We start from the raw sequence: 15,986 nt of genomic DNA, 5'->3' as shown, positions 1-15,986 counted from the left end.
AGAGAGAGAGAGAGAGAGAGAGAGAGAGAGAGAGAGAGAGAGAGAGACAAAAGAAGTTTAGTCGCGAAGAACAGAACTAGCAGCGTGGAGTTATCTGTTATCGTTGCAATTTTGGTGAATTCGGCGGCGCTCTATAGATACGGTAAAGTATAATCGTTTGTTGCTCTGTCGTCGTCGCCGACACGGCTTATCTAGACGGATTTGCATGGATTTGCATATAAAGCGTGCACACGGGAAGATCGACCAATCGCGGGCTTAAAATAAAAGATGCCACATCGCGTGCTCTATACGATGATATACAGTACATGCGCTCGAGATGTGTTTCTTTCTCGGAGCTGCACTCGGATGTACTTCGGGTGCACGACTGCACGGCGTTTATCGGATGCTCCGGAGTACGTGTTTCAAGAATCAAGCTGATGTTAAATGTTCGATCTTCGTGGGCGTTTTGGCGGCGGTGTGATTAACGATAATCGTTTCGCGGAAGTACGAGGAAACGCGAGCGTCCGAAGCATTTCGGGAACACCGGGAATGGACCGACCTCTCCGTTTCTTTCTCGCTTGAAGACGCGGGGAGATGTTCGTTTCGCTCCGAGAGAGTTTATAAGAGAGCGGCGGGAGGGAAAAGGTAACAAAGGATCGTATTTATGTATATCTTATTGTGTCGCGCGGAGAAGCAGTTCGAGACGCAGTTCGATTGACACGCGGGTATCAATACTGTCAATTTATTTAGTTCCCGCGATCGAGATGTAGAAATCACGCATCTCCGATCGATTTGCGTATGAATCGATCGCCTGCCAGCTGACGTTTGAAAACACGGTGTTACACACTGTACGGGTATATACATGTTTAACTATATATGTATAATATACATATATAATATGTATATATAGATTGAGCATTCCGCGGGGTGTAATCATGGCTATATAGCTTTCCCACTCTAGCTCGCGTCGATATGGCCGCAGCGTAGCGTCGCGTCGTAGAGAGAACCGAGACTTTATCCCACGAGTGGAAACCCGATGAACACAATGTCTCAAATCGGGACATAAGACGTCTTAAAGACGTCATATCACGAGACGTCTTTAGGACGTCGTATATCTCGATTTGAGACATGCGTGTTGTCTGGGGACCTTCATCCCAGACAGAACAGAAAGTCACAATTTCACTTTATTGTGACTTGCTGTTCTATCTGACGCTTCTACTAAATTCTACTAAACGCTCGGTATATTAATTCGCCGACCTAGTATCGCTGGCATTTGTAAAATGTAATCGATGCGAGTTGTCGTGATTTTTCTTTGTAAAAGTGTTCGCGCGAGAAGCGCACTACGTCGTAAAGATATTGTTTCTTTCTCTAGCTCTCTTTCAGTGAACATAATGTCTCAAATTTGGAAATAAGACGTCTTAAAGATATAATATGTCATTAACATTAGAACTATCGAAGATTAATCTAGATTTATTTCTATCGAAGAAATTTTAGAAAAAAAAGAAAAGAGAAGACAAATTAATAAAATCATCTATGTAATTTCAATAAAAGTCAAGGAAAATTTCAGAAATTAAGATGTTTTAAAAAATAAGTACCTAATAAATTATTTAAAAAATGTCAAATGGGTCATTTTGACGCCGTTGGTAGCTCTAGTGTTAAGATGTCTCAAAGATGTCTTAATGATGTCTTGAAGACGTCATATCTCCCGATTTGAGACATACGTGTTGATAATGAATAAACGCGCGATAAATAAGATCAATGCGATCGTATCGATCCGTACGATCGGCGATCGCGAAACGATCCGCGCGGGGATGGGGAATGGTGGGATTGTGGGACGGGGAACTGGGGCCGGGGTACGGGGGACGGGGGACGGGACAGGTCGCTTATTCGAAAAAAAAAAAAAAAACGTCGGGAAAACTACGTCGGAAAGAACGTTGGCGGCGCTGGGGCGGCGCCGATTGGCCGACGCGACTGCATCCGTTCACTGTGCGGCTTGCGGCGACCAATGGGAGGCGCGCTGCCGCGCCGTCGCCACTGCGCGTGCGGCCTATGGGGACTAGCTGTGGCGTACGGGCGACCAAGGGCTCGAACGCTCAAAAGGAGTGTGCGGATATTTTTGTGTTAAAAGTTACGCGAGCGGCGTGTACGAATCGCTCACGGTTCGTAGACGCGCGGGGAAAACGCCGACCGGGCTATTGCGTGCCCCGCGCGAATCGACGACGAGACGAATCGCCGCCGCGGCATCGGGCCGCGCGTCCGTTATCCCGAAAAGTGCCGTGCCGCAACGCGCGTCGTGCCCCCTTCGGTCGACGAGCGACTCCGAGCGATGCGCGACGGCCGACTCGCCGAGTTTCGCGTTTGAATAGGAAAAACTGGCGAGCCCTCCTCGCCCCCGGCTGGCGAGACACGCGAAACGTTCGCCGTCGTCTCGCCCATGGTGAATTTCAGTGAATTTCAAAGCGTGAAAAGTGACGTTGGAACGTGACTGCCGTACACCACGGACACCGACGGTTCGGCGCGCCATTTAAAATCGTGAACACGATCGTTCTCGACGAGTGTGTCTCGCTCGGGCGTCTCCGAGGTGCGAATTCGCGCGATAAGCACCTTCGCCCTACGTCCGCGCTTTTTCGCAGACGGAGAATCTCGATTCTCCGCAAATTATGTAACTGGCACCGACGCCGATATGCCGATGATAAACGCTACGCCCGCTAGGTTCGTAAAGTTGCACTGGGTCTTTAGGGGAAAAAGAAAAGTGTCGTGTATTGTGTATTAGTCTTTGTCTAGCACCCTGCCTGTTTACCGAGACTGAATGACGATGGAACGTTATTACGTTGCGATTTATTTCATGATTTTACGAGATTTTATCCAAACTGATCGGGCGAAATAATTTGTTGTGGTGCGCGTAATTGTTTAATTATACGAGAAGATATAACGTCTACATCATCAGATAATGTCGTGCATTTTCAAGCTTCACACTTTTCACTTTTTGTCTCGAACAGTACAAAGTTTGCCGAATTATGATAACTCATGAATTTTACTTTACTTTTTTTTTTTTTTTTTTTTTAATGTCGTTCTGCACTGGATATACGATAAGACACTTTTAATGATGAAGGGGTGATACACACTTTGACCATCACTTACTCTCTGTTGACAGAATGGAAGAGGAAATAGTGGTAGACGATATTGATGAAAATAGTACTGCGGATACGCAGCATAGTGATGGTACGACTACACCCGTAATGCCACTGCTGTACATCCAACAAAATAAAGTACGTTCTACTCTATCGCCAAGCGTAAATCAAAATCTTGTTTCACCTAGCACCCAACTCGCTGCCATTATTAATCCGGTTAATAACCAGGTAATTATTGAAAGCATGGTGCACAGTACGTGTGCTGTGATGGGTTGCTCCATATCTTGCTTAATCCTGATGGCTTTGTACTTTGTGATTTATATAGCAAAGTTGAGAACCTTTCTACGTAGATTACAGTTATATCAATGTTTGTAGCCTGTATCTCTTACATAAGCGTTTTAATATAATGGGGGAATATGTAGTATCATATGGGTGATTGTGGAACGTACAAGCGGTTTGCTTACAATAACCTAAAATTAAATATACATATTTTAATGCATTCCATATTTCATATATCTATATATATGTATATAGCATATATATACAATATATATATATGCATATAGGTGAGAGTAGATATTATTGGATAAGGCATTGTTAAAACAAAAAGTAGCAGTTCTAAATACAAGTCATATTCAGTATACATATATAGGTCTTGTAGCCTTACAAGGTGTGTGTAGCTGGTAGCAGTGATGAGTGGTGAATCTGTGCATCTCTCAGTAAATGTAAATATAGATTTAGTCAACAGAAGTATGAATCTTCAGTGAGAATTAAGTCAAAGATGTGTATAAATAAAATTAATTCTCTTGTTGAGAAAACATATTTAAATGCTTATAATTGTTGAATTTTATAGTACTTTATATGATATCTGTGCTATCTTATCGTGCGAAGTACATTGACAAATAAAAAGTGAATATTGAATTAGTTTAGTGTTATTTGTAATAAATATGGACGTTATGTAAAAATTCTCATATTTGAATACTTTTGAAGTTCAGTTTTGGACAAAATTGTGGTTTTTAACGTTTACTACCAGTTTTAGACGACGAGTCCATCAAACTTTTATTCTAGATTGGCTGCGTTCGCTTCGGACGCTTTCGTGCTGAAAGCATCACTCCATCGTTTTTCAACATGTAATGAGCAATAAAGATAGACTGACGCTTTCAGCACGAAAGTGCCCAAAGCGAACGTAGCCATTGTAATTCGATAAAATAAGAGGTATTTTCGTTTGTTCTTTTTCGAGGACTTTCCTAAACTGATGCACATTGGTGCAATAAGTTAAAGTGAAACGAAATATACTTGTCTCATTCTAACTTATTGCACCAATATTCCTCGGTTCAAAAAAGTTCTTCGGAAAAGAACAGACCTAACTTAACTTTTATTCTAGATTGTGACTGGACAAAATAAAGTATTTATACAAGGACCAAGTCAGGTAGCTACGTCTCAGAGTAAACAACACATCGTCATTCATCGTCCAATAAATACTGTGAGCACTGCGGCGACTTCACAGGCTCAAAAACACATTTTACTTAGAAAGTCGACATCTACTGCTCAGATAGTACCCTTGAATACAACGCAAGGAAATCAAACCAATGCGCAAGTGGGAAAGCATACATTTGCATATCTAGGAACTCTCATTAAGCCTAACAAGTCACGAGAATCTGTCGTTATACCTGCAGGTAAGGAATTTTTGTAATATTACAAATAGCTACTTTACAATTTGTCAATTTATATAATATAAAAAAACCTAATACTTGATATATCAAATATCGATTAAATTTTGGTCGAAGACTGCGCATTTACTTATTTAGTGTTGTATTCTAATAGGGGCTCTAACACCAACTCAGATAACTAAGCCCAAATTAGTAATTACTCCAGTAATATCGCAATTAGCTCAATCCACAAGTACTACAAGCTCTCAGAGTCAACCTCCTAAACACATGGCGAATTTAATATTGCCAGTGAACATTCCCCAGCAAAGTTGCAGCACAAAACCTAGCATGTTCAACCTAAAAATCAATAATGGTCAACTGAGCACAGAGAGCAAAGGTACCATAACAGGTATAGAAATAAATTTCTAATTAGCATAATTATTTGGTATATTACTTTGAAGTAAAAATATAAAATATTTTTATTGCGTTGCGCAATGTAGTGTTACGTGAGTCAAAAACGACAAACTCAACGACACATCCTCCACCGCTACATCCAATAGCAAAAATGAGTCTTTTAAATGCAAATAAGGGTAATTCTAATTCCATAGACAGTATAAAAATCACTGAAAACCCAGATTCAGCTGTTATCACGCCAATTCCGAAGAAGGAAGATAATCAACCGGAAAAGCGAAAAAAGACAATTAGCAACATATTACGAGGTTCTACTGAGAAACGGTTGAAGAAGCAGAATATCCCAAAATCTCCTCAAGACAGTCTGGCTGATGCCAATTACGCATTGAGCAGTCCAGAGTGTGAACAAGACAAAGATAAGAAGGCTCACAATGATGATGACATTACGTTAATAAAAGTTATTCCTAGTGAGGATAAAGTTCCAAAACTTAATACGAATATGGATGATGATATAAAAATTGAAATAATTAAAACTCCAACGAATGTTGAAACAGTGCCAGACAATAAGAGTGAAGCAAAGAGTAACAATTATGAGGAAACAAAAGAACAGTTGAATACTCTGAATCAGAACAATACGAATTTTGATGCATCTAAAGTTTTAGATTGGAAAGATGGTGTCGGTACTTTACCTGGAAGTAACTTACAGGTAAAGGAAATATATATAGTAACTAGTAACATTAATTTAAAAACACAAGTGTGTACATATAGCAAGATTGAATATTTTTATTGAATACTTTCGTTATTTAGTTTTTTTTTACATATTTTTTATAGTTTCGTATGAATGAATTTGGCATCATGGAAGTAGTAGATGAAGATGAGAGTAATAAACAGAATAAGGACGGTATTGGTGACAAAGAAAATGTATGTTTAACACAAAATTCCTCAAAGACCAGCCCAGGAATCGTTAATAATACTAATGTCGAGAAAAAAGGTGATTAACCAATAGTATGTTCTGATAAATATTTTAGATATAAATATCTACACGTTACTATAATGAAACACATTTAATTTAGCTGAGGATAGAAAATCTAGATCGGTAAGTGCAGATACCGTGTATCATTGTGAAGCTTGTGGATGTTACGGATTGGCTGCTGAATTTGAAAGTCCAATATCGTGTAGTCCTTCCTGCACAGAAGTGATGGAGGCTAAAAAACAATCTGCAAATCGAAAGGACAAGGATCTAAAGTATGTATTTTATATATAAATCTCAATGTATAATAATTAAGAAATTATAAGACTTATTCACATGATTGTTTGTACAGGGAAGTGCGCATGAAAAAGAAACGCAAAAGGTTATTACAAGAACCACAATGGCCAAAGGAGATGGATGAAAGGTCTGATGAAAAGACACATGATAAAATAAAATTGGAGATGGATGAGGAAAAAGACGCAATAGCGGGTATGGATGATGAGATCCAAGGAGATTCCTCAGAATCGAAGGTAAATCAAATGTAGTAGTTAAAATATTAAATTAAATTAAATTGAACGTGTTAAAAATTATACATGTTAACTTAATTTCTTAATCTCATTTTATGTGCAGTATCCTTGGCAAAGAGGAAAGCTAGGTTTTTCATGGCCGAAGTATCTTGAACATTGTAAAGCAAAAGCGGCGCCTGTTAAGTTATTCAAAGATCCCTTTCCCTACAGTAAAAATCATTTTAGAGTTGGAATGAAATTGGAAGGTATAGATCCGGAACATCCTTCTCGGTATTGTGTTCTGACTATTGCCGAGGTTGTAGGTAAGTCATTAAAGACCATGTACATACTACAGTACATATTACAACATGAAATTTATGAGATATATAACGTTATTTAGGTTATCGAATGCGTTTGCATTTCGACGGTTATCCAGAAAATTATGATTTCTGGATAAATGCAGATAGCATGAATATATTTCCCGCCGGTTGGTCTGAGAAGAACGGCAAAAAATTAAATCCACCAAAGGGTTATACATCTGGAACTTTTAATTGGAATGCATATTTAAAAATCTGTAAAGCATCTGTAGCAGCGAAGAATCTATTTCCGAATAAAGGCGCGCTCCAAACCGTCTTTACCACAGGCTTTCGCGTGGGCATGAAGTTAGAGGCAGTGGATAGGAAGCATTCTTCATTACTTTGCGTCGCTAGCATAGCAGGTTTAATGGATTCTCGAATATTAGTCCATTTCGATTCTTGGGACGAGGTGTATGATTACTGGGCTGACGCAAGTTCGCCATATATTCATCCTGTCGGATGGTCTCATCACAATGGACGCGTCCTGATGCCACCGAATAGTAAGAAATTTGAAATTAACGCATTACAATATATCACAGGCCTGTCTAACTCGCGGCCCTCGTGAGCTACTCGTGGCTCTTTCCTCTACCTCGGAGCTCGGGCTCCTATGGCTATTGCACATAGGACGCAGAAATGCTTGCCGCACGGCAAGAAGCGATGTAGTCAATAAACTTCGGGTTCTTACGGAAAAGCGGCACGTTGATTGGCTACCGCGTCGCTCTTTGCGGCGCGACAAGCGTTTCCAGATTCTGGGTGGAGAAGCCAATAGCTTTGTCTTATGAACACGTGCGTTTTATAAAATATTGCTTACTGCTTCTATGGTACGACGCATATGTAAAAGGACATTGTAACTTGTATTATTGTCTGAAGAAGTCGTATAACACATAGCGAGATATTATTAATACTATACTGCTTTATGCGTAAATAAGAACATTTACGACACGACGCAGCATCAAGCTACATCGGTTGTTACGGAAAAACGTGGAAAGTCCGAAGCGGTAGGCGTGAGATCGGCTTCTTCGTTCCTGGCGGTTAGACAGGCCTGATATATCGTATTTACTTATATTGTTCCACACGTAATTGTAATATTTATGATTAGATTATAAGGATCCTAAATCTTTCACTTGGGATATGTATCTGAGAGAAACCGGCTCAGTGGCTGCTCCGGCAAGGGCATTTAAACAACGTCCACCATGTGCGTTTAAACGTGGTATGAAATTAGAAGCGGTAGATAAGCGGGTTCCACAGCTAATCAGAGTGGCAACGGTCGAGGATGTAAAAGACCACCTGTTTGTATCGATTGCACTTGTTTTCTAAGTATCTTTATTTTGCGGGATAATAATTATATATATTTTTATGTAGATTAAAGATAAAATTCGATGGCTGGCCTGATAATCATGCCTATTGGGTTGACGACGATTCACCTGACATTCATCCTGTGGGCTGGTGTGCAAAAACTGGTCATCCACTGGAACCACCACTTAGTAAGCTAGCTTATTTTACATTTCGTATATTATAATTTCCACGTGCAATGTGATTTATTTTCATTATTGCGTAGCACCCGATAATTTGAATGATCGACCGGAATGTGGCACATACGGCTGCCGAGGTATAGGACATGTAAGAGGACCTAAATTTCTAACACATAATTCAGCATCAGGTTGTCCGTATTCTCCCCAAAATCTAAATAAATCGGGTCAGATGCCTGATAGACTCAACTTGTCGAAAAACCACGACTCTCACGAAGCCTATGATTATGAAGGGGAGATACAGGAAAAAATAAAACTAGAGAAGACTGACCGAATAAAGATAGAAAAGCCTGAGAAGTCCGATAAACTTTTGTTCTCAGATGATGGAATGTTAATGATCGAAAAAGAGATTAAGCAGGAAGATGGAGATTCATCGGATAAGAATGACAAATCTGAAAATAGATCGGAAAATTCAGACAAGTATGTTGTATATAGCATATAACATTATCAATATAGCGAATAATGGTGAAATAATCGCTACTTATTTATATCATTTTGCCGTTTCAGATCCAACAAGTTTAAGAATCTCCACAGCGATGGACAAACGGATGATGATGAAATTTCGAGAAAACGGAAGAAAAGGTGTGTTACTGAAATCATAAAAGCGAATTTCTCTCATATCTAATCATACTCGCATAATATTACAATTCAACGAGTTAATATATTTTCAGACATCCAAATTTGGAAGAGTCTTTGTTTACCGTTTCCAATGTTACGTATGGCGATCTTCATTGGAGTAGTACCACCGCATATGCTGCAAATATACCGGTCAAGCAATTGCGTAAAGAGTTGTACCAATCTGTATATAATCCGGGATACAATCCTCTGCCGAATGCACCACATATATGGGCGAAACATAGCAATGCCTTAAATAGAGTAGTATCAAGGCAGACTACGAATCCGCGACGATGGTCTAATGAAGAAGTGATCAAATTTATACAGAGCATGCCTAATTGTGCCGAAGCTGGAAATGTCTTTAGGCAGAACGTAAGTTTTAAAGAAAGTACAATTATATCAACAATTAGCTCAAGTAACTAATTGTATATGTTATTATTGCAGAATATTGATGGCGAGGCATTTTTAATGTTGACTCAAGAGGATTTGGTATCAGTACTACGTCTGCGACTCGGACCTGCGATTAAGTTGTACAATAGTATAGTTTTGCTACGTCAGAAAGCATCATAAATTAAATGCGAGCGAAACATGTTTCATTGACTGGCGAATGATATGTGGCAGCTGCGTTATGATGGAATATATCGCCTATAATTTATTTAAAATATCAAGGAAATTTAATCTATATTTTTTTTGTCAATAAATTTCAGAATTGTATCTTCTTAAACAGGCAGACGAACAAGAAGGAAACGAATAAGATTCATGCAAACGGATACTCGCAAGTGCTTGGTTCTGAAATATTTGTCTAAAATTTTTTGTTTAAATCGACAAGAGAAAATCGGTAGAAAGAGAGAAAGAGAAAGAAAGAATTATTGCAAAATTGATAATGCTTACATGACACATTTTAATTTGACAATTCTTTGAATCCTGCAATGGGACAAATTCAGTGCTGTACGCATTGCTCGAAGTACTTACGACATGATATGACATAATTTTTCGTATAAGATAAGATGAGTGTATTGAATCGTGTACAAATGTAAATATTGTTTTAATTATTAGGTATTGTAATAAAAATACTTATGCAAATCTTTTCACCTAATCCGTGTCGAGTATTTCTGAATTTCAAAACCAAGCGTATTTCCCATAAAAAAAACTCGCGTCATTAACGGGACAAGATTCTAAGGCGTTTTGGCTTCTGTTTTAAAATAATTAAATTATTGCGATTTGCAGTACGTCGACACTCAAAACTCCGAGAATTGCAATATTCCCTACATCTTCCATTTCAAGTTACAATCAGTCATTAAACGCGATCGTGACTTATTACAGATTTGAATATTATTCGACTCGTATTTCTCGCTTTTGTTAAATTTGAAAACTCTATCACACACGAAATATTAGTGGAGTTTTTCTCGCGACGAGATAAAAAGTGTTTGCTGTAACGCATATATGTATGTACATACAACGAATGTATCAAACTCGCTATAACATATTGTTCTGCAATTTATATTTTATACGTTTGTGTTGATTACATATATTTTGTAATAATTCATTATTATTGGAAATATAATCAGGGACGACTTGAAATGTGGTGAGATGAGCAGGGAACACAACAATCTTGGTCTTTGTACACTCTGAATACTATCTTTATTATATATAAGTATATCACACTCTGTAACTTAAACCGTAACCGACACGTCTGAACACGATGGTGATCGAGGCTCTTGTGAGCACCACTGATGCCCGCACGCACGCGTGGCGCGCCGAGTCGCGCCGCCAACCGGGGGCTGCCCTCTAGAAGGGCGGGAACTTATTGCTCGTTCAAAGTCTTCTCCCAACACTCCCTCCCTTTGGGCGAGCGATCCACGGATCCTCTCTAAGTTTCCTCTTTATCTGAAACATAACAAGAATTAGTTATCGACTAAAATTAATCTCTAACTTTGTCTAAACTCCATATTCATTATTTTATCTCTCAGATACACAAATGCTTCTAGAGGTAAAGGTTTTGTCATAATGTCTGCCAAATTCTCTTTGGTCTTTATCCATTCGACTTTTACCTTCCCTTAATCAACACACTGCTTGATAAAATCTCCATGAGTGTTATCCATATGTTTTCTGTTTCCAGTTTCTTCTTTTTCTTCTAAGTCTTTCTTTATTTCTTCTAAGTCGTCATCAAACATTTTAAGTTTGTGACTTCTATCCATCTTAGTGCAGTTTCTTGCTGCTCTGTTGTCATGACTCTATAAATTTTCTCGTGCTTGGATACCAGAGTATATAGTATATATCCAGTGTCAGTATATCCCACCAACACACCAATAGCTGTCTTGTCGAATTTCGACGTAGGCTTTGGTACTCTTGCATATCCAATGCATCCGAATTTCTTTATTTGTTCAAAATGACAACTTGTTTCTGATGAAAACTTCTTCAACGGGATCTCATACTCTAAAGTCTTATGTGGAGATCTGTTGTACGCATGCACAGCAGCGTCAACTGCCAACTCCCACATACTCTTTAGTAATCCCGAGTCGAGCATATATGTTCTTACTTTCTCTTTCAACGTTCTGTTGAACCTTTCTGCAACTTCTTTGTCTTGATCTGACTTTGCATAGCATAGCTTTTCTTCTTTTCCTAGTAGATTTCTGGCGGATATAAGATATTTCTCTAGAGCCTCTCCCGATTCATCTTTTGTTTTCAGAGAGTAGGCTTTTGCTAATCTAGAATAGTCATCTATAAAAGTGATTATAAACCTCTTTTGTCCTGGATAGGATGTAGGTTTTGGACCTATGATGTCCGTATGTATTACCTGTAGTGGTCTCTGTGCTCTATTTCTGTTTTCTTTAAACGGCAGTTTTGCCATCTTTGCCATTATACATACTTCACACTCTAATATAAAGTTATCAAACTTTACATTTTCTAATCTCTTTTCTACTTTTTGTAATTGTTTTAGATAGTTTAACGATGCATGACCTAATCTAACATGCCATAACATCACCTCATTTATTTTCTCTAGTTTCTTTACTTTTTCAATTACTGAGCTTTCACACATTTCTTCTATATTCTCTATTGTCTGTATATCTTCTAACTTAATGACTTGATCGAGTTCAGCATTATTGTGTTCTATATTTTCGTTCACATTTGTGAGCTCTCCTTCATTCTCCCTCCCAATCGCAGAGCCAACATTATCCCTCTCATCTAACTCTCCCTCCGAAATTGATAATTCATTGGTCTGAATGTTTGCTTGCGATTGTTCAGGAAGCTCACTATGTGGAACAATTTCTGCTCTACATCTGTAAATTCCTTTAAAAACTATTTTATTTGTCAATTTATTGTAAACTTTAAACACTTTATCATCTAAATAAATACTGAACTCTGCATCAGCCAACTTTCTTAGATATAGTAAATTTTTGGATACTTTCTTTGCTGCAATTACATTTGTTAATTTAATGACTCTCTTTTCTTTTTCATTCATTATTAGCGTAAGATTTCCTTTACCATCTATTAAAATGTTTGCAAGCTCATTTTTATTCGCGCATTTAATAACTCTATCTTTACATTTTTCAAATTTTGACAGAATAAAATTCTTATTCACAATATGATCCGTAGCACCCGAATCTGCAGTAAAATTGACTACCTCTTTTGAACTATCTCTATCTTCTATTAATTTAACCATGTATTATTTACCTTCTTCTGATTCTCCTTTATTTGCTGTTTTCGTTGATATAGGTTTCTCAGCTGGTTGTATCTTGGTTATTTTCCCTTTGTTATCTACTCTTTTTGTGCCTTTTTGCACAAATCTACCCTTTTTCTTTATGTTTTTATTAACGGTTTTATTTAAATATCTTTTTCCTCTAGCTCTGTTCGCCTGGGCTTCGGCACTCGGACAATTATCACCCTTGTGACCTCGTACTTCCTGGCAGTAGCAACAAAACCAGGCACCAAATTCTATTAGTGGACAGTCCTTTGCCATATGACCCATTCGGTTGCATCTGTAGCATTTCACTTGTTTCATGTTCTCTTCTGCAGCAGCCCTCTGTACCCTGACTTCGGGCTTCTCTAATTTTTCTTTATTCTCGTTTTTAGTCTCTGCTTCTAACTGCATCATAAAAGACTTTATTTCATCTATGTTCATTTCTTTAAGATTAGTTTGTCTTCTAATTAAATCTACATTCCTCAGCTCTGGTACATTAATTGACACAGCCTGATAAAGTGCAGATCTAATCTCTTGTTCTGTGAGGGGTACCGCATCTTCACATGATTCATATTCTCTAATTATTGAATCGAAGCGTTCACAAAAATCACTTACTTTTTCGTCTTTTCTCATTTTAATTTGATAGAGTTTAGCTCGTACCGATGCATGAGTAACGTTTACTTCACTCTTTTTATATCCTCTCAATTTCTTCAAAATTTCTTTCGGATCTTTTTCATGTAGAATCCTTTTATGATAGTTTTCATCTAAATGATTGATTATTATATCTCTAACAAGACTTTTTCTCTTAGCAACTTTTAGTTCGGAGAGATTTTCTGGACTTTCAATGTTTGAATCTATTACATCTAACAACTCGTTATTCATTAACTCAGATTTTAAATAATCCATCCAAAGATCAAAGTTGGATTTTTGCGTCAGCTTATATTCTCTTCTAATATGCAACCTTTGACTGTTCAATTCCAATTCTATAGCTCTTTTCATTGTCTCTAAACTCCTATCTTTTTCGGCTGAACAGACTGTTATTTCATTTAATTTTCTCTTTTTAGACTCTACCTCTAGTTCTTTAACCGTTTGTTTACTGTTTTCTACTGAACTTTGGGTATCTTTATTGCTTACCTCTAAACGTCTAAGTTTAACTTTTTCTTTCTCTAAGTTTAAACGGGAGACTTCCACCATATTCTCCATCATCTCGGTGGCCTTCGTCATTACTTTATCCAGCATCTGCATCGAATTGTCCATTTTCTCAACCATCTTTTCTTGTTTCTCGTAAAGTATCTTTGTCCCTATAGGTAGTACAGGACGATTTTCAGCCCATTCTCTATTCACATCTATGTTTTCTATTATCTTTGGTTTGCCGCGTTTCGGGATTGCACCCTTTGCTTCAGTCTCCTTCTTGTCTTTTGCTTCTATACGGAATTTTGAAATTACTATTTTTATTTTCTCTGAATGCATATATATATTATTCTTCTGGACTACTTTATTTTCAAAAAAAAATACTCTCTTACCTCTATCTTTTCTTACTGTCTCCTCGTTTTTATTTTTTGCTTTTTTATCTATTACCGTGATAAAGCTGCTATCGCTGTCGTAGTCGACCAGCGCATCTTGGCCTTCTTCTTCTTCCATCTATATCGGGATTTAAATATCAACTGAACATTAGCATTCCTCTTTTGACAAGATAAACCAACATTCGTATTGACAAATAATAATTTACAATTTCTATCACTAGATCTCTTTCAGCGATAAAAATTTAATGCTTATGAGGCTATATAGAACGCACTGCAATTCACAATAACCCCAAAGCGAGAAAACCACGCGCCTCTGCAGGGCTATCCGCACGCACACACCACTGTCCGTTGCGATCCCCAGCACTGCTGAAAAGATCTATGGGAGCTCGGGTTGATCACGCACACGCACGGGGCCCATACAAATTTACGCGGCTTCCCTAAACAGTAATCAAGCTACACCGCACAGCAAGTCATGCTCAATTACCGACCCGATACATATCGATTTCAAAAAAAATAAACTCATATAGAGTCATATAGAGTTTTTATACATACGCATACATTTACATGTATCGCAATCTAGCCATCTAGCATACGCATACATTTACATGTATCGTAATCTAGCCATCTAGCATCGATGCCATGTTGTTAGTCGAAATCGATTATGTGTTTGTGCGCGCCCAGCAACAAGTTCTGCGCGCCAAAAACAATGACTCTCGCCGTCTACGATCGGACTTCCGCGCGCCAAAAATTCCGCGCGCCAAAAGAAATGACTCTCGCCGTTCACGATCGGACTTGCACGCGCACGTCGCCGACTTGCTACCAAGCGGCATTTTTCTATCTCTTTTTCCTTCATTATTCTCTACTTCTTTATTACACTTTACACATCTATTCTCTAATTCTCTTATTACCATTATTACCTCTATTTCTATTTCTCGAGAAAAATGGCAAAAACATCTATCTCCTTGTAACAGTATTTATCGAACGAACATTCTTATTAACTGAGAATTCTCTCGTTTTGCTCGTCAGCAACGAGGAATATTATTTACTCACCCTCTAATCTTTTAGATGCTTCTATCTCTTTCTATGCCCTTCGCCGGCGTTTCACACACTTCGTATATACACTTTCGTGCTATGTTCCTCACGCAGAAGAATCGTGCCCTGGGCCCATAACCTATTGGAAATATAATCAGGGACGACTTGAAATGTGGTGAGATGAGCAGGGAACACAACAATCTTGGTCTTTGTACACTCTGAATACTATCTTTATTATATATAAGTATATCACACTCTGTAACTTAAACCGTAACCGACACGTCTGAACACGATGGTGATCGAGGCTCTTGTGAGCACCACTGATGCCCGCACGCACGCGTGGCGCGCCGAGTCGCGCCGCCAACCGGGGGCTGCCCTCTAGAAGGGCGGGAACTTATTGCTCGTTCAAAGTCTTCTCCCAACAATTATATTTTCAGAAACAATTTTCGAATTTTATTTCTACGTTCAAGGATAGTCTTCGAGTTTCAGATTTGCTTTTAGACATTTATTTCTAGATTTTTAGATATATGTAACAATTATCATCCACTTGAAGCATTTGAAGTTGTTCCCAGCAACACGCATGTCTAAAAGATGTAAAGATGT

The 15,986-nt window shown here is 38.3% G+C and overlaps 2 protein-coding genes across 12 annotated transcripts in view; one reads left to right on the top strand and one right to left on the bottom strand.

The window, feature by feature from the left end:
• LOC112460175 (lethal(3)malignant brain tumor-like protein 1) overlaps positions 1-10,242 on the top strand; it is a 13,231-nt gene extending 2,989 nt beyond the window's left edge. For 2 of the 8 annotated variants that reach the window (XM_025024743.1, XM_025024748.1), the window contains exons 2-16: positions 3,134-3,338; positions 4,495-4,786; positions 4,935-5,168; positions 5,260-5,876; positions 6,002-6,161; positions 6,244-6,415; positions 6,493-6,670; positions 6,771-6,969; positions 7,047-7,502; positions 8,102-8,291; positions 8,365-8,486; positions 8,561-8,951; positions 9,039-9,113; positions 9,203-9,518; positions 9,591-10,242. In XM_025024743.1, the coding sequence (XP_024880511.1) occupies positions 3,134-3,338; positions 4,495-4,786; positions 4,935-5,168; positions 5,260-5,876; positions 6,002-6,161; positions 6,244-6,415; positions 6,493-6,670; positions 6,771-6,969; positions 7,047-7,502; positions 8,102-8,291; positions 8,365-8,486; positions 8,561-8,951; positions 9,039-9,113; positions 9,203-9,518; positions 9,591-9,716 (3,733 nt within the window). In that variant the 3' untranslated portion in view covers positions 9,717-10,242. Of the gene's footprint in view, positions 1-40; positions 143-302; positions 625-2,045; positions 2,692-2,744; positions 2,876-3,133; positions 3,339-4,494; positions 4,787-4,934; positions 5,169-5,259; positions 5,877-6,001; positions 6,162-6,243; positions 6,416-6,492; positions 6,671-6,770; positions 6,970-7,046; positions 7,503-8,101; positions 8,292-8,364; positions 8,487-8,560; positions 8,952-9,038; positions 9,114-9,202; positions 9,519-9,590 lie in introns of those variants that run through there. The other 6 variants (XM_025024746.1, XM_025024745.1, XM_025024744.1 and 3 more) reach the window with 6 other exon arrangements.
• Positions 10,243-11,039: 797 nt separating this feature from the next.
• Positions 11,040-15,799, bottom strand: LOC112460177 (myosin-7-like). 4 transcript variants are annotated; one of them, XM_025024755.1, is made up of 4 exons: positions 14,558-15,799; positions 14,352-14,469; positions 13,963-14,252; positions 11,040-13,233 (listed from the first exon to the last, which is right to left on the bottom strand). In XM_025024755.1, the coding sequence occupies exons 2-4, from the start codon at positions 14,467-14,469 to the stop codon at positions 12,814-12,816; spliced, it is 828 nt and encodes a 275-aa protein (XP_024880523.1). In that variant the 5' UTR covers positions 14,558-15,799; the 3' UTR covers positions 11,040-12,813. The 4 variants fall into 4 exon arrangements, with proteins under 4 accessions (XP_024880523.1, XP_024880520.1, XP_024880522.1 ...); XM_025024752.1 differs by having other exon boundaries at positions 11,040-14,252; XM_025024754.1 differs by having other exon boundaries at positions 11,040-14,252; positions 14,904-15,799.
• Between the last annotated feature and the right edge of the window lie 187 nt (positions 15,800-15,986).

The sequence above is a fragment of the Temnothorax curvispinosus genome, unplaced genomic scaffold (genome assembly GCF_003070985.1).
Source record: "Temnothorax curvispinosus isolate PA1 unplaced genomic scaffold, ASM307098v1 QBEX01010373.1, whole genome shotgun sequence".
Taxonomy (NCBI): Eukaryota; Metazoa; Arthropoda; class Insecta; order Hymenoptera; family Formicidae; genus Temnothorax; species Temnothorax curvispinosus.
The sequence above is the reverse complement of the archived record's forward strand: the minus strand, read 5'-3'. Positions and strand labels throughout refer to the sequence as shown.